We start from the raw sequence: 25,892 nt of genomic DNA on the forward strand, positions 1-25,892 counted from the left end.
AAAATTTTTTGGACTCAATTGTCCTCCTCAAGAAAATAAAGATAATGCCTCCATGGCTCCCATTTCACAAAGTGCCTCTGAGGCCATATGAAATAATGTGACCATTGGGAATAAAGGCCATTAGGAAAGGGGAGAGGACAGTGTTAATATCGTCGTGAGACGTGGAGACATGTTTCAACCTTCCTGGAGATCAGACACTTGATTTCCAGATGGTGACCCATGGGGTTGCGTTTGACAATTCAGGGCACATGTTTCTTTCTCTGCCTCCCTCCTTCCCTCCTCCCTCCCTCCCTCCCTTCCTTCCTCTTTCTCTCTTTCTTCCGTTTAGCCATGTGCAAAGTGGGCCCTTGGCAGAGCAAGTTAATTTCTTTATTTCCTAATTAGGAAAAAGGGCAAGCACTGCACTAGCGCTGGTGGCAGTGGTTCAGTGTGGAGAACCTTGAACCGACCTTGGGGTAGACAAATTCAGACTTAAAAAAAATTAGTATGTTTCAGAATATTCAGTGACCTCAGCAAATGAGAGTCTAGGCAAAGGAAGGAAAAACAAAAAACAAAAGAAAATCAGAGGAGAGGACAAGAAGGGAGGAAAGATTTGGTTGAAGTCATCTTTCCCTTTCACTGAGAATAGTGGGAGTCAGAGTCAGTGTCTGGAATCCTTGGATGAAACAATTCCACCACCATGATCTCCAGTGGCCAAGAGAGGTAGCTGGGTCGAGAAGGCCATTTAATCCACTGCTCATATTCTAGGAGTACTCTTTTGATAAGACAGACAACACCCTGCTGATCTAAACTTATCAGTCATTTACACTTTAGCATGAATTACTTCAACCAGGTTTATTCTTTAATACTTGACTGAGATCATTAGCTAGCCACCTGACCATTAGAATGGGGTTCTCCAGAGGATGAAGGGGCTTATGTCTGTCCAGTGGCTGATGGGATAACCAGTTCTTCTCCTTTGTCCCCTTCTTCTTCTTCTTCCCCTTCTTCTTCTCCTTCTCCCTCTCCCCACTCCCCCTCCCTCTTCTTCTCCTTTTTCTCCTTTTTTGTAAGGGGACCTTCAAAAAATTGTAACTTATATCCTGTACTCTGAGAGGTACTTATGTCCTTCCTGGAAGGCAGTCTCTTGCCTGATCATTCCATCTCTAACAAGGCTAATATTGTCTTTTTTTTTTCTTTATAAAATTTATTTATTTTGGGCTGCATTGGGTCTTTGTTGCTATGTGCAGGCTTCCTCTGGTTGCAGGAGCAGGGGCTACTCTTCGTTGCGGTGCATGGGCTTCTCATTGCAGTGGCTTCTCTTGGTTGCACAGCGCGGGCTCTAGGTGCGTGGGCTTCAGTAGTTGTGGCAGGTGGGCTCAGTAGTTGTGGCTCGTGGGCTCTAGAGCACAGGCTCAGTAGTTGTGGTGCACGGGCTTAGTTGCTCCGCGGCATGAGGGATCTTCCCAGACCAGGGCTCGAACCTGTGTCCCCTGCATTGGCAGACAGATTCTTAACCACTGCACCACCAGGGAAGTCCCTAATAATGTCTTTAAAATAGATAATTTGCAGTAAAACTATTCTGTATGATACTGTAATAGTGGATACATTTCATTATACAGCTGTCAAAACCCATAGAATGTACAACACCAAGAGTGAACCCTGATGTAAACTACGGACTTTGGGTGATAATGATGCATCAGCGTGGGTTCATTGATCGTTGCAAGGGTACCACTCTGGTGGGGGATGTTGATGGTTGAGGAGGCTGTGTATGTCAAGGGGCAGGGACAGGGGCATATAGGACCTTTGTACCTCTGCTCAATTTTGCTGTGAACCTAAAACTGCTCTAGAAAACGAAGTATTTATTTTTTAAAGTAGACAGTTCCAAATAAACCTAAGGTTGGACCTTGTTAGGAAAACTCAGTTTTCTCTTTTACTCTTTTCGTCTACATCCTTTCCTGCATCCTCTCGGGAGGAGTGGATTGAGATATGGAGCGGGGTTTGAAAACCCAGCCCAGCTCTCTGCCAGTGGTGGGCAAGTCTCCTCCCCTCTGGGAGCCTCAGTTTCCCCATCTGGCAAATGGCACGGAGCTGTGGAAAAGTACCCACAGAACACCTGTGTGGGGCTGTTTCCGGTGGGTCACTTTTCCCGTATCTTTCAGAGGCGAGTCTGGAGCTGGAAAAACTGAAAACACCAAGAAAGTCATCCAGTACCTGGCCGTGGTGGCCTCCTCCCACAAGGGCAAGAAGGACACAAGTATCACGGTGAGTGGTAGTTCCTGCCCTGTGGCCACGACTTAGCAGATGGGCCCCCAGGCTCGTGGGCTGACCGAGGGAGAGACAGCACCATTAAGAAGGCCAGGACTTGGCGTTGTAAGGACTCAGGGCTGTGCTTCACTGCCCCTCCCCAGACAGCTCACCAGAGGGCTGCTTTTCCTCCTGGGTGGGCCCGTTTGGGTCTAGGTGATTTCTCGCTTTAGCCAGGATCATCTCCTGAGGGGTCCTGTCCTGTGAAATGAGAGGAGGAGTCTTGATTGACGTCAAAGCTTCTCAACCGTGGCACCAAAGTCATTTTGGACTGAGTAATTGTGGGGCTGTCTTATGCCTCGGAGGGTTTTAGCAGCATCCCTGGCCTCTCCCCACCGGAGGCTGGTAGCAACCCCTGCCCTCAGTTATGCAACCAAGAATGTCTCTAGGGACATTGCCAGGTGCCCTCTGGGGGGCACGGTCACCCCTGCTGGAGATACTGCCTGAACTGAATCTCTGGAAATTCCCTAGTGTTGAGGGACACCTGTCATTCCTCCATGTGTCCCTCAGATGGGAACCCCAGGGGATGGGAACATTGGTGTCACTCAGCATATGGGCTTTGGTCCAGTGCCCTTGACCGAGCATCTACTGTATGCCGGGCGCTGCCAGGATGGGGTCCAGCGATGAGGCTGCGAGGCACTGTTATTCTAGCTACTGAGCTTTTGGACTCGTGGGAAAGAGAGACAGTCATCAAATAATCATACAGATCAACCCGTGGTGATGCAGTTTGATTAAGGCCTTAGAAGGAAAGAAGAGGCTGTTTCTAGAATCATCCCTTCTTGGGTCCATCCCTCTCTTCCTCCTCCGTCTTAGCCCTGCCTCGTCTGTCCCAGAGGAGGCGACAAGCAATGGGGCTGCTTGAAGGACCTGCCAGTGCCTCTGTGTGAAGGTTTGGGGTGGGGGCAGGGGAACGGCAGAGCGGAGGCCTGAAGAAGGCTTGGGGTGTCACTGGTTCCTGCCACTCTGGATCTTGCTTCTGGGGCTCAGAGGCAACACTGGAGCAGCCACAGCGGCCAGTTTGTCTGGAGGCCCTCGGAGATCTTGGGTGGGCTCTGGTTGTAGCCTGGGGAACCTTCCTCCCTCAAACAGACGCAGGAAACCCACACTGTCTCTGGCACCGTGTATGGGAACAAATAGCGCCAAAGTTCACGTGGCAGTTAAACACCACTTCCCACCGCCTTTCCTTTTCCTAGAATAGTGATGATAAGTAATAGTAGTACTTAATAATAGTAACTGATCTTTATCAAGCGGCTGCTATGTGCCAGATACCTTTTTCTCTGTGTGTGAGAACACATCTCAGACAGCATCTCATGAGATACAGTTTTAAAGACTGCACTTCGGCCCCAGCAATTAAAAAACTTTGAAATGTCTGAATCTCTAAGAAATTAGAAAAGACAGCGGCAAAACAGAAAGGAAATTGAATCCAAGAAAAGTTGCTGCTTTCCTAGTTGGAGAATCTTGGAGAATCCAGGCTGTCTGAGCGGGGGGGGATTGAAATCGTATATTCTCCAGACCCTGATGTACGTGTGATGGAAATAACACTGACATTTGTTTTATACTGTATTGTTCAACCACAGCAAGGCCCATCTTTTGCCTACGTGAGTAACTGGGAGTGTTTTCCTGGTGTGTACGGGAGGCACGGAGTGTGTTTAGATGTGCATGCTCCTGTCGCACCCACTGAGCCCCATAGCTGATGGTAGAATGGGCTAGATCCCCGAGTTTCACAACCCAAACCTACAGACTCACTGAAACACCGTCCTGCGGGCGTCCAATGTCAGTGTGGGGCGTGGGGCGCGTTGCCACCCGCAGGACCCATTGGACTTCCCAGGGTTGACCTCCAGCCGGGAATGGATTTCCCCAGTTCAGAATGGATCTCATTACCCTTCCCACCAATGTGTCCGCCACCGGTAACCCTGACTGGAAGGCCCTGGAGACGTCTGTTCCATCTGGTTGAGCCTTGAAGGACCTTCTGGCCCTAAAGCTTCCCTGGCTTGATTGACAGTCAGTTAATGGCACTGCTGTGGCATGCCTCTCTCCCCACTCCCTGCCATCATCCCTAAATATCTCCCCTGAGCCCTGTCCCCTGTGCACTGGTGTGTCCCTGTGCATGTGTGTGCAGTGCGTGTCTGTCTTTGCATGCCGGTTGCTTGACCCAGGGCTCCAGAAACGGGAGTCTTGGTGTTCACGAGGCACTAGCTTTGGTGGCATGGTAAGGCCCCAGCTATTGCGACACACAACCGGGTCCTGCTCAAACCTCTGCATGTGTAAACTCATCTCTAACTCAGAGCTTGGGGGCTGGCATACGGGTCCCAGCCTGGGAGAGACCCTCAGATCAAGAGATCCTAGCGTGTGCTAGGATCACGCTCAATCCATCTTAGTTAGACCTGGGCGGCAGTGTCATGGGTGAATCAGAAGGAGAATCAGGCTTCTCATATAGGATCTGCTCCTGTGTGACTTTGGCCAAGTCACTTAACTTCTCTGGGCCACTGTCTCATCATCCGTAAAATGAGTGGTTTGGACCAGATCGTCATGTTCAGAGCTCTCCTGAGAAGGATCTTTTGGCCCCAGCAGCTGGAACTCCCATTCTAGGAAGGGAACTTTTTTCTGGGGATATTGGGACCCCAAGTTTGTGTTGACAGAAGTGACCCCATTAGTCTTCTTCCTGCTAGTCAAGCAAAGCCCTTTGCTCTCATTGTAAATTTCCACAAGTCCCAATTATGGGGATTCTACTGTGGCTGGGATTTTCACAGAGATGACACTTTTTTTTTTTTTTTTTTTTTTCGGTACGCGGGCCTCTCACTGTTGTGGCCTCTCCCGTTGCGGAGCACAGGCTCCAGACGCGCAGGCTCAGTGGCCATGGCTCACGGGCCCAGCCGCTCCGCGGCATGTGGGATCTTCCTGGACCGGGACACAAACCCGTGTCCCCTGCATCGGCAGGCGGACTCAACCACTGCGCCACCAGGGAAGCCCAGAGATGACACTTTTATCTTCTTTGAGAGCTGTGAAGGAGGAGGGCATGTGAATAAATAGACACGTAAATTAGTAGCTTCCTGTTCTGTTCCTTTAGGGACAGCCACCCATGATGCCCTCCTGGTGTATAGAGGAGCAGGAAGAAAGCTGTGCGCTGCCTTTTCCCTTCTAGAACCTTTCCCAGGTTCTTTTTAGCCCAGCCCAACTGCCCTGAAAAAGAGGACAGGGGAACCAGCAGAGAAAACAGGAGAAAACCCTCAGGACCCGTACTTCCCAGGGTCGGCCTGGAGGAGGAGCTGGGTAGGAGAGCCGCTGAGCCAGTCTGCAGCCGCCGTGTCGTGGGGATAGGCAGAGAGCAGCTCGATGCTTCCTGGCATGATTTACCTTGTTGGCCCTTTCCTGCAACAATTAATCACGTGACCGCGTTTGTGCACAAGAGCCCCTCAGAGGGGGCCGATGGGCTGTGTACAGTCTCAGCTGCATTTAACCTGATGAATGGAGCTCAAGCAACCTGCTTTGAAGCTTTGTTCTGCAGTCGGTTTGAAGTATTCCCGGTGGGTTTTGCGCATTCCTTACTTGTCTTCCATAGGAGACTTCAGAAAACTGGTCCTGAGAAAGGAAAAATTGCAACTATAAAAAGAGGCACTAAAACCATCAGAAGAAGGGTTGTAGTGATTTAGCTTGAAGAAAGCTGCTTGTCAAACATAAGCAGCAGCAAGACTGTCGTGTACAGCAGGGCAGGCTGTGCACTGCACAACTCCATGGATTCACTATGATGTAAATGACATCCTGGTGTTGTACAGTGTGGCAGTTCTCAGTGGCAATGATGTCACATAGATGAGCAGGCCCTATCTAGGAAAAAGTGGCCTTCCTAGGTGATGTCCTTACAGATGTCCCAGCTATAAGAGAGCTCAGACATTTGTTTCTCTTCTGAAATCCTTGAGTAAATCTGGACATTAGCATTGGGGGTCTCAGATGGGTAGGTGATAGGATAGGAGAGAACCCGTGGGTTAAGGGCAGAATTTTGTGACAACATCTGTCTATGGCAGAGCTGTCAGTGTCTACGTCACTTTCTCCAATAACTAGATGTGAATGAATTTTAGGGTGAGCTGGAAAAGCAGCTTCTACAAGCAAACCCCATCCTGGAGGCTTTCGGCAATGCCAAAACTGTCAAGAACGACAACTCCTCACGATTTGTAAGTAGGAAAGCCACATGGGTTTTCTGGAAAAGGCTTGGGTGCCCTGGTTTCCCCTCCTGCCTGAGAATGCAGAGTATGTGTGTGCAGGGACGTCTGAGGCTGAAGGGATGGAGGTGTGCATTGCAACAGCATTTTGCTCTGCATCTCCAGTCCTGTCTTGACCTTACCACCCTGCAAGTGCTCCAGCCACTCACTCCCTCATTCATTCACTCACTATTCATTCAACAAATATTCTTTCAGCATCTGCTTGCTAGGCTCCCTGTTAGAATTTGACATTCATAATTCATTCAGTAAATATTTACTGAGCACCTAGTAAGTGCTAGACACTTACACCCAATACTCATTTATTTATTCAGCAAAACATGCATTGAGTACCTACTATGTACGAAGCACATGCAAATTTCAATAAACATTTATTATATACCCACTGTCTACAATCATTCTGGCAGGCATTTTTACACACACCATTCTCTCTCTCTCTCTCTCTCTCTGTTTGGCTCATTTTCATTAAGCGCCTACTGTATAGCAGACCCTGAACTAGACAGCAAACAATTCAGACATGGTTCCAGGCTTCACAAGGCTTGTGGCCTAGTTGGGGAGCCAATAGTCAATGATGCAGGACTTCCCACACAGGCTTTCCCAGGTTCCAAGGCCCCCCCCCCCACTTTCTCACCTGAGCCTAATGGGGGAAGGAGAACTCTGAACACAGGTGGTTGATGACACTTACACAAAAATTATCTTGTTGTACAAAAGAAGTGGGGGCCTCCACTCCATAGGAGAGTCAGAAAGATACTTTTTTTTTTTAAGAGGAATGATGCTTTTTTAAAAAATTATTTTGTTTATTTATTTTTGGCTGTGTTGGGGTTTTGTTGCTGTGCGTGGGCTTCCTCTAGTTGAGGCGAGCAGGGGCTCATCTTTGTTGCGGGGCTTGGGCTTCTCATTGCGGTGGCTTTTCTTGTTGTGGAGCGTGGGCTCTAGGCGCACGGGCTTCAGTAGTTGTGGCATAAGGGCTCAGTATTTATGGCTTGCGGGTTCTAGAGTGCAGGCTCAGTAGTTGTGGCACATGGGCCTCGTTTTGCTCCACAGCATGTGGGATCTTCCCAGACTAGGGCTTGAACCCGTGTCCCCTGCATTGGCAGATGGATTCTTAACCACTGCACCACCTAGGAAGCCCAGAAAGATACTTTGATGAGGAAATTTGGAGGAAAGACTGCATCTGAATTCCACTAGTGAGGAGGCCCCTGCTGATTTGTGGGTGCCCCTCTGAACTGTCAGTCACCAGATGGGACCCTGTGAAAAACTCTTTGTAGAAACCTCTGCCCCGCCCACGTAGAGCTGCTCTGTGGGTATCTCTGTGTCCTGCATATTCACACGCATGGGCCCCAGCCTTGTCAACCCCAAGACCCACTTCTTATTACAAGTAATTATGCGGTGTTCCCTTTCCTTCCCTGAAAAATTAGAGTCATAGATAACATCACCTACTACACACATCAGATTAAAAAAAAAAAATAGCACAATGCCCTTGCTATAATATGAAGGAGAAATAAAACAATTCATAATTAAAATGTGCATTTCAGCATATCAGACCACATATGAAGACACAATGAGCTAGTCAGACACTTGCATTTATATCCAGAATCACTGTGACCTTGACAGCTACAAATGCAGGCTGAGACAAGGGGGAGTTCGTTTGGGGACTGAAGCCATGGGATGGGATTTTCCAGAATGATGACACACTCTTTGGAAAGCTCTGAACCAAAGAACAATTTGCTCTCGAGTTACATGGATATGACATTCCTACATGAGAACAACATTAACATTTTTTGTGTGTTTTTACCTAAAACACCATTAGGGTCTAGGCTCAGCTAATTATAAACAGGTTTTTCACCTCCGCGAGTGTCAGGTGGGACATTTGGAAGTCATAGGGTAGGTGGCTAATGCTTGGTGTCTGGGACTCTCTCGGTCATTGCAGGATGCCCAGCATCCTTGGCCCCTGTCCACTAAGAGCAGTAGCTGCCACCGTCATGTAACAATTCCAGTCCCTCCCCCAGATTTCCAAAATCCCCGTGGGGTTTGTGTTGGCTGCACCAAGAAACACTGCGTTTGTGCGTTGTAACCCGGTGCAGTTCCTAGGATGTCAGTAAATGAGAGCAAATTCAAAGTGAATCCCTGCCATGTCCCCACTCACTGGTGCCCCAGGTCTTCTCGGGAGGAAGGCAAGATGGCTCCAGGACCAGCAGGCTCCTCTGTTACGGTTGCAATAGCGTTCATTGTCCTGAATCATTCTACTGTCTGTCTCGCTTCCTGATGGAGAAAGAGTGAGGGTTTTGTCGAGGCCCAAGCAAGCCTAGGGGACGGTGCCTCCCACCACGTAATCACGGGTGGGTGAGGGCGGTAAGGATACGATCCTTTGTCAGCTGTTAAGAAAGCAGGAAAAGGGCCGGTGCTGCCAGAGGCGGGACCTGGCTGTCCTGGGTTCTGTGGTTCGGCTGAGGCAGAAGGCAGGTGGATTGGCATCTTTTCCAAGTGGAGAGATCTGATGGGCCCCGGGGCTGGGGGCATGGCCCAGCCCTGCCTACAGAGCCTCCTATGCCCGGGCCTGCTCAGATAGCGCGGCTCCCTGGCATCACTGTTCATGCTCACCTGCCCCAAAGAAGCGGTTTAATTCGCAGCTGGATGAACTTGGGCTTGATTGATCATGGAGGCCCAGCGTGTTTCTGGGCAGTGGGGCAGCGGGGGAGGCCTCCAGCCACTGGGTGTGGCAAATGTGCCTTCTACTCATGCCTCTACCTCTTAGGAGCACTACCACACTGGGCAGGTCCCACTAGCTTTCTTGGCCTCAGTTTCCCCACCTTTAAAATGGGGAGAGCTATGATGGGCTGAGGGTCATTGCAAGAGCAAGTGAAATTGATTTGAGAAAGTGTTTTCTAAGTTCCTCTGTCGCCATAAGGCCCTCGATCTTCCCAGCTCAGGAGATGCTGACCTGTGAGGTTCTTGAGTGTTTGCAAGAAGCTGTCTCTGGTTTTCTTCTTTTTCCCTTGAATGCTCCCTGACTCCTCTCTCCCCACTTGCCTGCAGCATGAGGGTGAGGGGCTGAGGCTGGGGAACCCACCATGAACTGTGTTTTCCTGTTGGCAGGGTAAATTTATCCGCATCAACTTCGACGTCACGGGTTACATCGTGGGAGCCAACATTGAGACATGTATCCTTTGCTGAGCCTGGGCCACCTGGGACTCCCACCCTTGGTCCCACCAACCTCCTGCCCAGAGCCTGAGGGGGGCACAAGAGCCACCCCTCTCTCCCCAGGCGCTTGGGTACCATCCAGAGCGAATCTCCCCTGGGGTTGTTTTCCCCTAACAGCAAGCCTTGTAGTGTGGTGGTCCCCAGGTTTGGGGACCTCAAGCAGCCTGTGTTTGATTCTGAGTGGACCTCTCCCTAGCTGAGCGACCTTGGGCTAGTTACTCAACCTCTCTGTGCCTCGTCAGTGAAATGGCGATGATAATAATACCTGCCTCATAGAGGTGTCGTGAGAATCAAGTGAATTCATTCATGTAAAGCTCTTAGAACCGTGACAGAATAAGGGCTGGTTGAGCATCGGCTATCGTGAGAACTTCGCTTCATCCTTTTCGAGCCAGGGTCCAAGGCTAAACCCGGATCCCTTGTCCTTCTTAGGAACAGGGCGGCTTCAGCCCACAGACAGGACATCAATGGAAACAGGACTTTCCCAGAGGAACAGCCTGCTTCTGGCAAAGCAAGCAGGAAGCTGTTTCTGTAAATCTAAGGAATCAGAATCCCACCAGCCCACCAGTGCCACCTGTGCTCCTTAGCACCCCAGAGGGGGCTCAGGGCGTGGCTGGGGTCAACTGACTAGGCCCCATCCCCACCTCCCAGAGCTGGGCAGGGATTAAATGAGATACAGCCAAAGACACCCATATTCTCCTACGGGGGGATAAGGAGACCATAAATAGCCTCGTGTGGGCTCAGAACGGGTATGGCCACCAGCTGAGTTCTGGTTTTCAGAAGTTTCTGGATTTGGGAATTGCAGATGAGAGTTTGTGACCCTGTATAATAAGAGGCGTTGGGAGGAGAAATTAGTCTACATGACCTGACATGACAGAGCGGGGGTGGGGGACACAGTCTAATCCAATGGATTTGGGAGCACAGAGAAGTGATCATTCATTCTTCAGTGGTTAGGGTTTTGCAGATTTTGTCATAGTCAAGTAGAGCCTGGTTCTTACATGGGGAAATCCACCTGGTACAAGAGCCCAACCACCCATGTGCCTCCCTACCATCCCCTCCCCCCATGGCAGAACAGCTCTCCTTAGATTGATTAGTGGGTCATGTTTACAGTCTCCTGAGGCTAGACAGCTAGGCAGCTGGGTCACGGTCACTCAGCCAGCCAGAACTGGTACCCAGCTCTCGAAGCCCAGCCCCTTGTCTGGGGTGGTTTTGGCTACCGCAGACACTTGGCGTTGTCACTTCCTAGCTCTGTGCTCCTGGGAAATTGAGCCTTCCCCGAGCTTCCCTGGGCCTCAGTTTCCCTATATTGAAAATGCAAATAATATTCGCACTTAGCTTCTAGGATAGTTTGTGAGGTGTAAATGAGAAAATGCACGTCAAACATTTAGCACAGGGATTAACGAATCATAGAGGGCGTAATTATTTTTACTCTGTAATATCTAAAGACAGCTCACTCTGCAGAAGAGGAGTTGGTGACGGCTGCTGGGGAAACATCTCATTTCATGCCCCTCCCGTAAGTCTTTCATCCTGGAGTCCTTTGACTCCTGTCTTTTTATGCTTTTTTTCCCCCACTCTGTTCCCCTCACTTCTCCCCGGCACTGGGGCCTGCCAGCAGCACCCAGTGGTCTCTTTTGGATCTGTGAGCCAGAACTGGAAGGTCAACTCATGTGGACCAGGCGTGGATGGCTTGACTCTGCCCCAGCAATCAGACTCTTCAGAACACTCCAGGGAACCTCTCCCGGGTCCTGGAGATTTCCCCTCCAGCAGCTGGTGTGACAAGGATTGGGGAGGAAGGTCATGTTCCCACAAGAGGTACACGTGGTATCCCTGGGATTCTTAACTCCTCCCAAACCAGATCTGCTAGAAAAGTCACGGGCGATTCGCCAAGCCAGAGACGAGAGGACGTTCCACATCTTTTACTATCTGATTGCTGGAGCCAAGGAGAAGATGAGAAGTAAGTGATGAGCAAGGACGTGTGTTGGGAGATCTCAGCCCTCCCTTTCATCATGATCCAGGGTTAATCGATCAGCCGTTAACACAGAGTCTGAGATCCTGCCAGGGAAAGAGCTACACATCTCTGGGCAGCATCTCCTTTGTGTGAGTGAGTGTGGCTTCTGTTCAGTCATTCTCATTTACTGAGCACCTACTATGTGACATAGTAGATGTCCATTTCAGTTAGGCATTAAATAATTCATTAATCAAGCCCAGTTAGACTGGACGACATCAAGTCCAAATAGACACAATCTGTGCCTTCCAGGAAGGGAGAAAGACAATTGCCATATTTGCACGTTTACAAAAGTTGCAGGTATTTAAGAGGCATTCTGATTGTATAAGGAATTTGGAAGGGCAGTGGAACCAAGCACTTTTCATTATTCCTGTTTTGAAAATAACTTTGAATTGACCTTTTTGTAGGGCAGGGGTCACCTATATTTTTCTGTAAGGAACCAGATAGTAAATCTCTTAGGTTCTGTAGGCCACACGGTTTTTGTCACAACTACTCAGCTCTGATGTTGTAATGCAGAAGCAGCCATAGGCAATGCCTAAACCAATGGGCAAAGCTATGCAATAGAATTTTATTTACAAAAACAGGAATGTGCTGTAGTTTGCTGCCCTCTGTTGTAAGGAAAATATTTTTCACATAAAAACTATATACTGTATACCAGACTCCAATAGGAAATTATACATTCTAGGCGTGTAGAAGAGTTAATCTACTAACTGCAAAGAATATATAAATCACAGCTGAGTAAAGGAGTATACCAGTCAATACAAGTACATAGTATGGTCTACATTCTAGTAATAAGTTTAAGTCCTAAATTTTAGGAGAACAGTACAAATTTTGCTTCCCATCAGTTTTGTGACCCGGGGTTAGTTATTTTGCTTAGAAAATTACCAAAAGGATGTGTGGGCTGGTACCTTTGCTGTGATGAGGTGTATTGCAATGTTCCACCACTAGGGGGAGCAGCGTTCCTTATTTAATCTTGTTGCTTGGCATCTGGAGCAATTTTGGATAAAAGAGGGGAGGCGGAATGGATGTTAGTGGCACATAGTTAAATTAGCAGATATAGTGCAGACACGATGGCGTGGCCCAGAGGGAAGCGTTTATATTTTTCTTCCACCTCTTTGGCACCAAAGTCAACAATTTTGTTGTTTGGTAACCTGGGTTCCAGTTTTGTGCTCTGCCTCCAGTCTCCCAGAAATCAAGAGAGGATAAAAGCAACAACTGAGATCCCTAGGAACCACTTGTATGCTTGATGATAGATCTGGGAAGAGGTTAGGCTTTTAGGGGGAGTCAAATATTTCCACATGTATCCATGGTCTGGATAATGAAATCTTGGCAAAGACTCAAATCCTTGTGACTTTAATCAGGCATTTCAGTTAATCCAAAGGCTTAATTGGTGTCTCGGGTCAACTTAACCTCAGCTTTATCAAGTAGCTTCCTAGTGACTTGACCCAGGAAAACCCTTTGTTTAAAAAGAAGAGCATCTTGCTGAATTCCCTCCAAAAGTATAATCAAATCCAGCCTAATTAAAGATTGATCTGGAAGAGGACACTTGATATATTGGACAGTGTCATAAAAGCAAATAGTATAAGAAAAAAAGAAGGAATTATAAATTTGGGAGAGAAAGGGATGAATAACAACAAAGGAATGTAACTACAGAGTATGACTTTTCAGAGAATAATATTTGATAGATGTCATAAACAAGGAGTTGACAAATGTTTTTACTAAAGGGCCAGATAGTCCATATCTTAGGCTTTGGGGATCATTTTTGATTTGGTTTTTCTTGCAACTACTCAACTCTGGCTGCTATTGTAGCATGAAAGCAGCCATAGAAAATAGACAAGGAGATGGGAGCAGCTGTGTTTCAATAAAACTTTTTTTTACAAATAAGAACCTGCTGTATAAAAAAATAAAAATAAAATTCAAAAAAAAGAACCTGCTATTTAAAAATATAAATAAAATAAAATTCAAAGTAAAAAGAGCCTGCTGTGTTAAAAAAAATTAAATTTAAAAAAAACTTTATTTACAAAGATAACCAGCAGACCAGATTTGCCAATCCCTAACATAAGCCTTATCTACTGATTCAGCTAGAAATAGTTTGAGAAGAGGGAGGCTAAATGGTAAGAGCAATTGTAAGAGCACCAAAGCTTTTTTCCACCATAGCAGGAAGTCAATGGATAATATCTAATTTTGACATATCCAGAAATAGCCATTAATATGATATATAAAAGTAATATATAGTAAGCCTATTACATAGAGAGATAATGATAACTACCAGAAAAAAACAGTTAAAAGAGATAAAAGCAGTTATTGTAGGGTAAGGTAGGAGCGGGAGAAAAGATGGGACAAGCAATTGGTATTTTTATTATAAACCTTTAGATAGTAATTAATTTTTTCTCATAAATATATTTATTAAGCTTAACGTGTTTGGTGAAGATAGGACAAAATCAACTATTACACAACATATATAGAACAAAAATCACAGTGTTAATTAGATATTAGATGTCCACATATGTGGTAAAATCATATACAGCTAAAGAATTATTTGATTATTAAAGAAGGAAAAAGTGGGGTGATTCAGGGACAAATGCTGATGAAGGTTGTAAAACGAGGGTGCCTTTTTCCTCCCTCGGGATGCTCGTCAAGTTCACATTAAATTCTGTTTGATCAGTGTTGACTAGAAGCTGCAAGTTTCATTTCTCAGGCTCTTAGTACGAGCATCATATCAATAGTTCAGTCATTGATTTTAAAAATCCATGTGTATGTGTGATTTTGATAAAAGTTTAATAGATGGATGGATAAAGATTAATCTAGCTTTTCAGAGCTTTGTTTCTGAAGGCAGGGTACTTTTGGGCAACTGAGATAAAGGTGTCTCTTCCTCTGGGTAGATGCAATGTTCTGTCAGGGGTCATGGCTTAGCAAGTGGAGCCAACAATGGATTTCAGCTGCCAGGCACTCTGGGGCAGTGCACAACCTGCACCACTGTATGAGGTGGATGATGGCTTCTATGCGATGAAACAGAAGGAAGGTTTAAACTGTCCAAGTCTTGGGAAAGGGAAAGAAATTATGATGGGCCAGACCCTTTACCAGGTTCCTGTCTCCTGTTCAAAATAGAAGTGTGCCTTCCTGACCACCACCCCGTCTTCCTCTCCTTCTAGATGACTTGCTTTTGGAGGGCTTCAACAACTACACATTCCTCTCCAATGGATTTGTGCCCATCCCGGCAGCCCAGGACGATGAGATGTTCCAAGAAACCTTGGAGGCCATGGGGATCATGGGCTTCAATGAAGAGGAGCAGCTGTGTAAGTCTTCCCACCTCGAGGCGGGGTGCTGGTGAGGAGAGTGAGGTTCCTGCTCTCGATACTGATACCAGGAAAGCTTTACCAGAAGTCCAGGCTCTTGTTCAACTCGTCCAAAAGAGTTTGGGCAAGGAACACAAGGCACTAAGGAAAAAAATAAACACACACCGACATACACACACACACACACACACACACACACACACACACACACACACACACACACACAGACACACACGTGCACACACACATACTGAGGCTGAGTAGCAAGAGAACAAAGAAGTTTATTTAGTGCAGAAGTGAAAATTACATACTTAAAGAAGAGTGTGGGCATCCTCGTGAGTGAGGGGTGCCCCGCAGGGTTGTTGATCCCCCTTTTATCTTATTTTTAGCCCTTTGAATGGGTGGGTGTTTTTGATTAGGGGTGGAATGTTCATTGAGGGGGAAGGTTGAGGTGTGGCCTGGATTACACCAGGTTGCATCAGCCCCCAGTCTTGTGCATTTTTCTGCTGAAACCACTGTACCTGTGCTCTAAGAGATGTTTTCCCTTACATTTTCCTTCACTAGTCAAGCGCCACGGGTGAAAAGTCTTATAGGGTCATCAGCAACCTGTGCATTTTTATTTGCATGCTCTACAGTTTTATTGGTCAGTTTCTTGTTCAGATGTTACAAAATTTCTGTGTTGGATACCATTCCTCCATGCATCATGGCCTCGTTAAATGCAAAACAAGAAGGTGGCTTTGCCTTCTGCCTAATGCCTATACATGAGGAGGCTGTCCTTGGGCCCGGCCCTGTCTTTCCTGCCTCAGTACCACTGGAATTAGTTAGGGACTTTTCTCTGGTCAGGACAGATTTCTGCTCTCTGAATTCCCCACTCCCTCAAAAAAAAAAGGAGAAGGAGAAAAATTAATATTACTTTAGGTGGTTTATTGGTGTTTTAGAAAGGTGGCTGCATGAGTTATGGCTCTTTTGGTTACAAGTGACCAAATTGGCTTAAGCAAAAAGGAAAATGATTCACTCATAGAGCTGAAAAATTCAGGGATAGTGGTTTCAGGAACAGCAAATTCTAGGGACTCAAAGAATGTCTTTAGAACTTGGTCTCTCAACAACATTGTCTTTAAGTAGGAAGTAGTTTCTTGGCAACAAAATGGCTGCTGTGGCTCCAGCCCTTACATCCATTGGTTTTATGTCCAGCAGAAATGAGCAGAGTGGATTCCCTGCCTGCACCCCTGAATGGAGTCATATTGCCTAGGTTGACATGCATATTCCTGAGCTACTCACAATGAGCCAGGGTTGTTGAAAGCTCTGTTATGTCTCTTTGTTATGGTCTCGATTCCATTCTTGGAGCTGGAGGTAGAGAGGTTGTTGGCCTCATTGAGAACATGTAGGTGGAGGGGAGGGTGAGTAATTGAGGCAGTCGGTGTACTTGGGTTCTTCCTGGAAAGGCAGTTCTGGTGATGGACCAATATTGATCAATATCATCAACCAATGACCAAGAAACACATTTCGTCCTGAGAATAGGAAAGCTCATAGAGATATTTCTGGTTTCCATACTGTGCAAGAAACACTTTTTCTTCTGGGTTAGATATGCCTCAGTACTCAAGGTTAATCTCTTTTGGGAACACCAGGACAAGATTGTGGAAATTTTCGCTTTCTTCCCACACCCACACCCCTTTGGAGCCCCAGAATAATGGCTACAGTTGCAAAAATGAAACTTATAAGGAAGGGCAGCTCCTTCAGAGATAACTTGGGGCCCAGAAAAAAGAAGACTCCATGAATGAGATAACAAATGGGTGGTGTTTGTGGATTTTGGCTAGGATCCTACTTCAGAATCCAGTGCTTACAGCATCCCTTCCTTAATGACATCAGTTCTCCAAGAATGATTCATTTTATTTGGAACATGAGTCAGTTTTTACTTCTAATCTTTGCTTTAAAAAAAGAAAATACAACTGATGATTAAGTACTTGCTGTAGGCCAGATATTTGCTAAATACCCTCCCCCTTTTTTTTTCGGGACTTCCCTGGTGGTCCAGTGATTGGGACTTCGCCTTCCAGTGAAGGGGGCGAGGGTTCGATCCCTGGTCGGGGAGCTAAGATCCCACATGCCTCGTGGCCAAAAAATCAAGGCATAAAACAGAATAAATATTGTAACAAATTCAGACTTTTAAAGACTTTAAAAATGGTCCACATCAAAAAAAAATCTTAAAAAAAAGGAAATTAATGGGGTGGAAAGGGCCATATACACAAATAAACAGATAGCGACATCATGACAGGTACCTGAAAAGAGATACAAATTACACTCAGAAGTCCAGAGACTGTAACAAGTAGCAGAAATATCATTTACATAATTGTGACTTTAAGTACAACGCTCCATGGGAAAGCAATGGCATAAGAATTTCAGATCCACTGTAATGAGAAACACAAGTTTGTAGGTGACCTTTTTTGTCCCACAATGAAAGGTCTTAAATGTCAGGGTTATATTTCCTTTTTTTTTAAATTTAATTTAATTTATTTTTTTATACAGCAAGTTCTTATTAGTCATCAATTTTATACACATCAGTGTATATATGTCAATCCCAACCGCCCAATTCATCATACCACCATCCCCACCCCACCGCAGCTTCCCCCCCTTGGTATCCATACATTTGTCTTTACATCTGTGTCTCAACTTCTGCCCTGCAAACTGGTTCATCTGTACCATTTTTCTAGGTTCCACACACATGCGTTAATATATGATATTTGTTTTTCTCTTTCTGACTTACTTCACTCTGTATGACAGCCTCTAGATCCATCCACGTCTCAACAAATGACCCAATTTCATTCCTTTTTATGGCTGAGTAATATTCCATTGTATATATGTACCACAACTTCTTTATCCATTCGTCTGTCGATGGGCATTTAGGTTGCTTCCATGACCTGGCTATTGTAAATAGTGCTGCAATGAACATTGGGGTGCATGTGTCTTTTTGAATTACGGTTTTCTCTGGATATATGCCCAGTAGTGGGATTGCTGGATCATATGGTAATTCTATTTTTAGTTTTTTAAGGAAACTCCATACTGTTCTCCATAGTGGCTGTATCAATTCACATTCCCACCAACAGTGCAAGAGGATTTTCTTTCCTCCACACCCTCTTCAGCATTTGTTGTTTGTAGATTTTCTGATGATGCCCATTCTAACTGGTGTGAAGTGATACCTCATTGTAGTTTTGATTTGCATTTCTCTAATGGTTAGTGATGTTGAGCATCCTTTCATGTGTTTGTTGGCAATCTGTATATCTTCTTTGGAGAAATGTCTATATAGGTCTTCTGCCCATTTTTGGATTGGGTTGTTTGTTCTTTAATATTGAGCTGCATGAGCTGTTTATATATTTTGGAGATTAATCCTTTGTCCGTTGATTCGTTTGCAAATATTTTCTCCCATTCTGAGGGTTGTCTTATCGTCTTGTTTATGGTTTCCTTTGCTGTGCAAGAGCTTTTAAGTTTCATTAGGTCCCATTTGTTTATTTTTGTTTTTATTTCCATTACTCTAGGAGGTGGACCAAAAAATATCTTGCTGTGATTTATGTCAAAGAGTGTTCTTCCTATGTTTTCCTCTAAGAGTGCTAAATCCCCTTTTTAAAAGAATGTACCAGAATGTTCAGTTTTATTTAAATACTAAAAAACTGGAACAAACCAAAATATTGATTGATTGAAGGCTTATTTAATTATTTGTTGACCTTATGAAAGAAAGCAACGGGACCTTTTAAATGGTCTTAGAAAGACATTGCCTTACGTGGAAATGCTTCTAATATATTTAAAGTGAAGACATCAGGGAACAAAGCAATGTGCTAAATGCTTTATATGCATTACTTAATGTCAAAACAACCCTAAGGGGTGGCCATTATTACCTCAATTTGCAGGTGAGGAAACTGAGGTACAGAGAAGTAAAGGAAATTACCCAAGGACACACTGTTGGAGCTGGGACTCACTCAGGTCTCATGAATCCCAAGCCCCACTTTATGATTCACTGTGCTCTGTTTTTGTCTGTGGGAAGGTGGGTTTTGTCCTTTAAACTTAAAAAAAAAAATCTGTGTCAGAACCAAGGTATGGAAACCAAGGTTAAAAGGGGCCCAGAATGTTCTACAATGTGGACTCGCTTTGCTGGGTGATAAGTGATACAGAAGCCCACCATGAGATGGTGGTCTCTTCTCTAGTCCCTTTCAGTTCTTCTGATGACTTTCAAAGAGAGGAGCAGTTTGGCACCTACTAGGTCTTCAGCCCCTCCCTGACACTTGCTAATCACCCTTTTAACCCTGGAGAGTAGACCCCAGGCCCAGCACCTTGGGCAGGCCCTAGCCTCTTGCTAGCATTTGATAGTATGGTTTATCTTTCCTGTATTTATTTTTATAGGTGTCATCTATTTATGGCAAGGGAAGCTGATTTTTCACTTAAGATAAAGTTTTCTACTTAAGTGAATCATAGGAAAGAGAAGTGAATGTAAAGAAAAATGTTAAGTAAATAGTAGAACAGATGGTATGCCTGTAGAACAAGCATTAGGATGAGGGTGTACAAATGACTGACACCCATGGGACACGGACTTAGACCAGTGTGTATACCAACCTTGATTATAAATCTAGGGCTACTCCCAACCCTCCCCAAAGAAGCCAAAGGAAAATGGGGAGCTGACGGTAGTGTCAGGCCTGACCCCTGGAGCTGCATGAGGTTCCAGGTGACCAGTCTCCTCTGGTTCCTGGACTTCAGCAAGGGAGAATTACTTGCCCTAGATTGCACAGGGAGCTAGGAACAGTGTAAGACCATCATAATCATTGTGACATCATAGCAACTACTGTTTATTGAGCACTGCCTGGGTTTAGGTGCTATGCATTTAATCCTCATGACAACCCTATGAAGCAGGTGGTTTTATGGGCCTTCAGATGGTGAAATGGGCCCAGAGAAGCTAATACCTGACTTGAAGTCACACAGCTGCTACCAACATGGCCAAGATGCGAACCCCCGGCAGCTAACTCCAGCATTGTCCTCAGATCCTCCCAGGGACTGTCTAGGTCCATTTCCAGGTGTCAGTCATTCACAATTGATGCCGCTTCTGGGTTTCATCTGTATCATCATTGTTTGAATATTTTTATGCCTAGGGTGGATTTCTATAGCCCCATCCACTCTGGGCTTTGTCCTAAACAACAGTTCCGTACAATCACTAAGTATGTGTCCTGGTTATACAATTTGAAATAAATTAGAATAAGTACCTAACTATTGAAATGTTTTAAAAGTTTCACATACCACCTATAATCATCCACCCTGTGTACATGTGGTACGTCTGCCACATGTTGGGAAAGCCTATTTCCTGTTCCTCAGTAATAAGGGTGGCGTATTAGTTTCCTGAGGCTGCTGTAACAAATTACCACAAACTTGGTGGCTTAAAACAACAGGAATTTATTCTCTCATGGTTCTGGAGGCCAGAAGTCTGAAACCAAGGTGTGGGCAGGGTTGGTTTCTTCTGGGGGCTCTGAGGGAAAATCCATCCCAGGCCCCTCTCCCGGCTTCTGTGGCTGCCGGCAGTCCTTGGCTTGTAGACGCATCACTACAACCTGCCTCCTTCTTTACGTTTCCTTCTGCCCTGTGCATCTTCTCTTCTCTCTGTCATCAGGTCACTTGTCATTGGATTTAGGGCCCACCAGATCTCATTTAATTGCATCTGCAGGGATCTGTTTTCCAAATAAGGTCGCATTCACAGGTTCTGGATGGTCATGTCTTTGGGCGGCCACCAGTCAACCCACTACAGGTGGCTACTTCTATTTAGCACCTACTGGGCCAGGCCCCTGGTTTGCAGCATCTCTCCTGATATAAACGTTATGAAGCAGGTACTGCTGTTACCCTCTCCATTTTGCAGATGGGGAAACTAAGGCTCAGCAAGGTGAGGCTGGACTTCCTAACACTAGAGTGCATGCTTTCAACCACTGCCCCAGACTGCCAGCCCTTGGCACCCTTGCTATCTGGGCAGCCCTCTCCACTTTGCTGTCCACCAGCTCTTGTGACCTGGGAGTGGTGACAATTCTTTTGTTATTTCTGTGACAGTGCTATCTATACCACAAAGTGCAAACCAGCAGTGCCTGAGCCCTCAAGAGAGATTGGCCTCCACAGCCATTAAAGTTGTCAATTTTAAACCTGGGTAGATTTCACATAAAAATCTGGGTTTCCATCATCTTTGGAAAAATCAGAAGCCTGGCAGCTCTGGGCTTGCCTCCCCCGCAGCCATGATTGGAGTAGCAACTCTCCCCTTTCATGCAGGGTTGTGGCCCCCGTGAGTCCCCACAGTCCCCATCAATCTGCCTTGCTCATTTAGACCAGTGGTTCTCAGCTAGGGGTGAGTCGGCCCCCGGGGGATACTTGGCAATGTCTGGAGACATTTTTGGTTGTCCCAACTTGGGAGAGGGTAGCACTACTGACATCTAGTGGTTAGAGACCAGGGATGTGGCTAAATAGCCTATAATGATGATAGGATATCCCCACAACAAATTATCTGGGCCAAAATTTCACTAGTGCCCAGGTTGAGTGCCGAAATTCACTGCTTACCCAGGCTCTGCGGGCATTCCAGCAATCCTAATTTAGACCTGCAGTTTAAGAACTGTGAGTATTGGTCTTGACAGTTTACTGACCCCCTTTCATAGATGGTAGTAAAGAAACTGCCTCAGCTGTGCCCTATCAGCAGAAGCTCTGTTCATCTTTTGGGTGTGGATTTTTGCAGTGGTGAATGGGAGCATATGGGTGGCTGATCTAGGCCTTTCTCCTCCTGAGCTGGGCCAGGTGTGAGGACAGCTGTTGTAAAAGGTGGTCACCACTCGTTTGGCCTAAGGAACCGGAGGAGGCTGGAATCTCTAGGTTTTGTTCTTGGAACACAGTGATTTCTTCTTGGAAATCCTGGGCGATTTGCACCTGAGTTAATCTAAAGCCACGCATCTGCATTAATCAATCCTCCCTCTATCCATCCAACCAACCAACCATCCATCCATCCATCCATCCATCCATCCATCCATCCATCCATCCATCCATCCATCTATCCATCTTCCTCCATCTATCTATTCATCAATCCATTGATTGATCCATCTATTATCTATCCATTCATTGATCCATCTATCATCCGGTTTCCTTCCTTTCATCCATCCATCAATTCATCTTCCATCCATCCATCTTCCATCCCTTCCTATGTGTCTGAACACACCTGTGTAACTAGTACCTGTTATAACTAAGAGAACATGAATACCACCAGACCCCATGAAGCTCCATCTTGTAGCGTCCCCCAGTCAAGGATGACCACCATGCTAACTTCTAACAGCATAGTTTTGCCCGTTCTTGAATGTTCTATAAATGGGACTTATATGATATGTTCTTGTTTACATTTGGAGTCCTTTGTTCAGCATTAGTATTTGTGAGATAATACAGCAATCTTGTTGTTTGTAGTCATAAATCATTCAGTCTCCTTGCTGTATAGAAGAGGTTGACAAACATTTTCTGTAAAGGGCCAGAGGGTAAGTATTTTAGCCTTGGTGGGCCATACGATCTCCATGGCAACGGTTGAACTCTGCCATTAAGCATGCAAACCGCTATAGACAATATGTAAGTGAATGAGTGTGGCTGGGTTCCAATAAAACTTTATTTACAATGGCAGGCATTGGGCCGGATTTGGTCCACTGGCTATAGATTGCCATCCCCTGCTGCATAGTATTCCACTGTAGGGCACGGTTTTTAGCAACCATCCAAAAATATTCTGCTCCTCCCAACGGTTTTTAGCAACCATCCAAAAATATTCTGCTCCTCCCAGCCAGGTTTTCTCCCCTCTTAGCAGGGAATTGGGGTGCTTTGGCTTTCTCCTAAAAGCTCAGAACTGAGTCTTTTTAGGGGAAAGATGTAGGCTGGCTCTGGGTCTTCAATGACCTTTAGACTCCAGACCTTGGTATTGGCATTTGTGTCTTATCTGTACTTCTCTCCTCACTTCAGCCATATTGAAGGTGGTGTCATCCGTCCTGCAACTTGGGAATATTGTCTTCAAGAAGGAAAGAAACACAGACCAGGCGTCCATGCCGGATAACACAGGTGCTTGCCGCTTTTTCATAATAACTGATGACTTTGGTGATGGAAGGGAAGGTCACATTGTCTTTGGTTATTTTTCTGGATGAGGTTATCTGGGGCCTTAACAAGAACTAGACTAGATTATTATCACTTAATTCTCTCTTTTTTCAAACTTTTCACTGCTTAAGATCCTACGTGGAAAGTTCTTGAGTCAGAGAGTGGGGGGAAAAACTAAGTTTTGGATCAGACAGGATCCTTAGGGAGTGCCTCTTCTAAAAACCCCACACTCATTTGTTTTATTAAACAAATATTTTTGAGCACCTGCTATATGCCGGGCACTGGGATACAGCAGGAAATGAGACAGGGACCACCCCATTTCTTATGGCATATATGGTCTTGTTGGGGAGACAGACCTCACGTTTCCCTGCAGTTGGGATTGTTGGATAAAATAAAGGATGCCCAGTGAAATTTGAATTTCAGATAAACACTTTTGATAGTAAGTATGTTCTAGGCAATATTGGGGACATAATTATACTAAAAAGTGTTCATTGTTTATCTGAAATTCAAGTTTCACTGGGCTTCCTATATATTTTTCCTAAATCTTGACAGCCCTACCTGCAAATAAGCAGTGTTTCGTGTTTTGAAAAGATGGCCTGGCTACCACCATGCTTGTTGGCGGCTGATGTAAAAGGATGACATAAGTTCCCAACGTGCTCACCTGTGGCCTCACATCGCCGTCTCAGGCTGTATATTGGGTTGCTTTTCCAAGCTCCCAGTTTGACTGCCAGTTGTTTCTTATGTGTTACACGCCCAGATATAGCAAGTTAAAGGAATCCTCGCTCTGAGGAGAGACCCTCAGGGAAAGAGAAACCAAAAGAGCACCCTTAAAAAGAGATGGTGAAAAATCCTAAAACTACACTATTTACCGTCCACCTCACACATCCAAACTATCGTGTATCACTAGTCTTCACGTTAAGGAAGCAGCTAGTGGACTTTTTTTTTTTGGAGAAAAAGTTTTTATGCAGAACTACATGAATACAGCAAGAACCCACATGTTCACCATTCAGAATTGACATTTGTGAATATTTTCAAATACATCTTTGTCTTTAGAATGAAGCAAAACACAGTATAGAGAAGACTGACATCTCTTATTCTCCCAACTGAGTCCCTGAACCTCCTGGCAACCACAGTTGTACTGTACCACATACCCTTCTGGTTTTATGTTTATAATTTCACACACATGTATCTGAACAGTATACAGTGTTTCTTTGTGAGTGTGTTTTTAATTTACATGAATGATGTCACTCTGTAGGCATCATTCTGCAACTTTTTTTTTTTACTCTGTACTCACAACTGTCTAGATCAGGGTTTCCTAACAGTAGCATCCCCTAGTGTGACAACCAAAAATGTCTCCAGATATTGCCAATGTCCCATGGGAGCAAAATCATTCCCAGCTGAGAACCACTGGTCTAGAGAGAAAGAAAAAGCCAGGTCATTGCTTTAACTGCTATTTGGTATTCCATCTTATAAAAATACTGTGATATATTTGTTTGCTCCCTTATGAATAGACATTTAAATTGTTTCCAATATTTTTTCCACTACATACGCTGCAACATATATCTTGGAATGGTGGAACAAATGCTTATTGAATTTAACTATATATCATGTTCATACCTACCTCATTTAATCCCATTGACAACCTAACAAGGTACCAGATAGCTGATCCTTTTTGTAAGCAAGAGCCTGGGAAGCTAAGTAGATTTTCCAAAATCACATGGCTAGGAAGTGGGAAAGGAGCAAGGATTTGAACCTAGTTCTGACCCTAAGCCCCCAATTGGGGCCCACCTCCAACGCAGCCCCATCATTGCCTCTTGTAGCCAAACACTGGGGGTGAGGTCACGAATGACAGCAGTTTTTAGGACTCTTTCATGCTATGTTCACTATCATGCTCCATCTCACCAAGGAAAAACCAAGGTATCCACAGATCACAAATCTCCCATGTTATGTGCCTTCTTTCCAAGCCTGCACTTTTGTGATACACTTAATATGCTTCTTTTCTCCATCCAGCTGCTCAGAAAGTTTGCCACCTCATGGGAATTAATGTGACGGATTTCACCAGATCCATCCTGACCCCACGTATCAAAGTCGGGCGGGATGTGGTACAGAAAGCTCAGACAAAAGAACAGGTAAATGATGCCTTTGCCATTTATTCCTGCACTTGTCATTTATTCCTGCAGAATCTTCCATCCGTCCAGCCCTCTAGCCATCCATCCATCCATCCACCCATCCATCTGTCCATCCATCCATTCATCTGTTACCTAACAAAACTTGGGTCCACTCACCAGCCACACAGCAAAGCCAATTTGCTGACACTGAGTTGTGGTGAAGGAAAGTACAGAGTTTATTGCAGGTGCCCAATGAGGAGAATGGGTGGCTCATGCTCAAAAGACCTAAACTCCCTGGTGGCTGTCAGGGAAGGGCTTTTATTGTTTTTGTTTTTTTTCTTTCTGCGGTACGCGGGCCTCTCACTGTTGTGGCCTCTCCCATTGCGGAGCACAGGCTCCGGACGCACAGGCTCAGCGGCCATGGCTCACGGGCCCAGCTGCTCCGCGGCATGTGGGATCTTCCTGGACCGGGGCACGAACCTGTGTCCCCTGCATCAGCAGGCGGACTCTTAACCACTGCGCCACCAGGGAAGCCCAGGGAAGGGCTTTTAAAGGCAACATTTGGGGTCAGTGTTGCAGGGGGCATGACTTTCTTCAGATTGGTTTGTGGTGAGGTAACAGGGTGGTGTTCCAGGAATCTTAATCATCGACCTTCTGCTTCCGACCAGTCTGGGTT

At 45.6% G+C, this 25,892-nt stretch overlaps 1 protein-coding gene across 6 annotated transcripts in view; it reads left to right on the forward strand.

The window, feature by feature from the left end:
• MYH11 (myosin heavy chain 11) overlaps positions 1-25,892 on the forward strand; it is a 123,287-nt gene that overhangs the window by 58,062 nt on the left and 39,333 nt on the right. For 4 of the 6 annotated variants that reach the window (XM_073792269.1, XM_073792272.1, XM_073792271.1 and 1 more), the window contains exons 5-12: positions 2,139-2,241; positions 3,861-3,881; positions 6,357-6,449; positions 9,591-9,654; positions 11,548-11,646; positions 14,850-14,993; positions 22,980-23,075; positions 25,119-25,237. In XM_073792269.1, the coding sequence (XP_073648370.1) occupies positions 2,139-2,241; positions 3,861-3,881; positions 6,357-6,449; positions 9,591-9,654; positions 11,548-11,646; positions 14,850-14,993; positions 22,980-23,075; positions 25,119-25,237 (739 nt within the window). The remainder of the gene's footprint in view (positions 1-2,138; positions 2,242-3,860; positions 3,882-6,356; positions 6,450-9,590; positions 9,655-11,547; positions 11,647-14,849; positions 14,994-22,979; positions 23,076-25,118; positions 25,238-25,892) is intronic. The other 2 variants (XM_033840759.2, XM_033840760.2) reach the window with 1 other exon arrangement.

This window comes from Tursiops truncatus, chromosome 15 (assembly GCF_011762595.2).
Source record: "Tursiops truncatus isolate mTurTru1 chromosome 15, mTurTru1.mat.Y, whole genome shotgun sequence".
Classification (NCBI taxonomy): Eukaryota; Metazoa; Chordata; class Mammalia; order Artiodactyla; family Delphinidae; genus Tursiops; species Tursiops truncatus.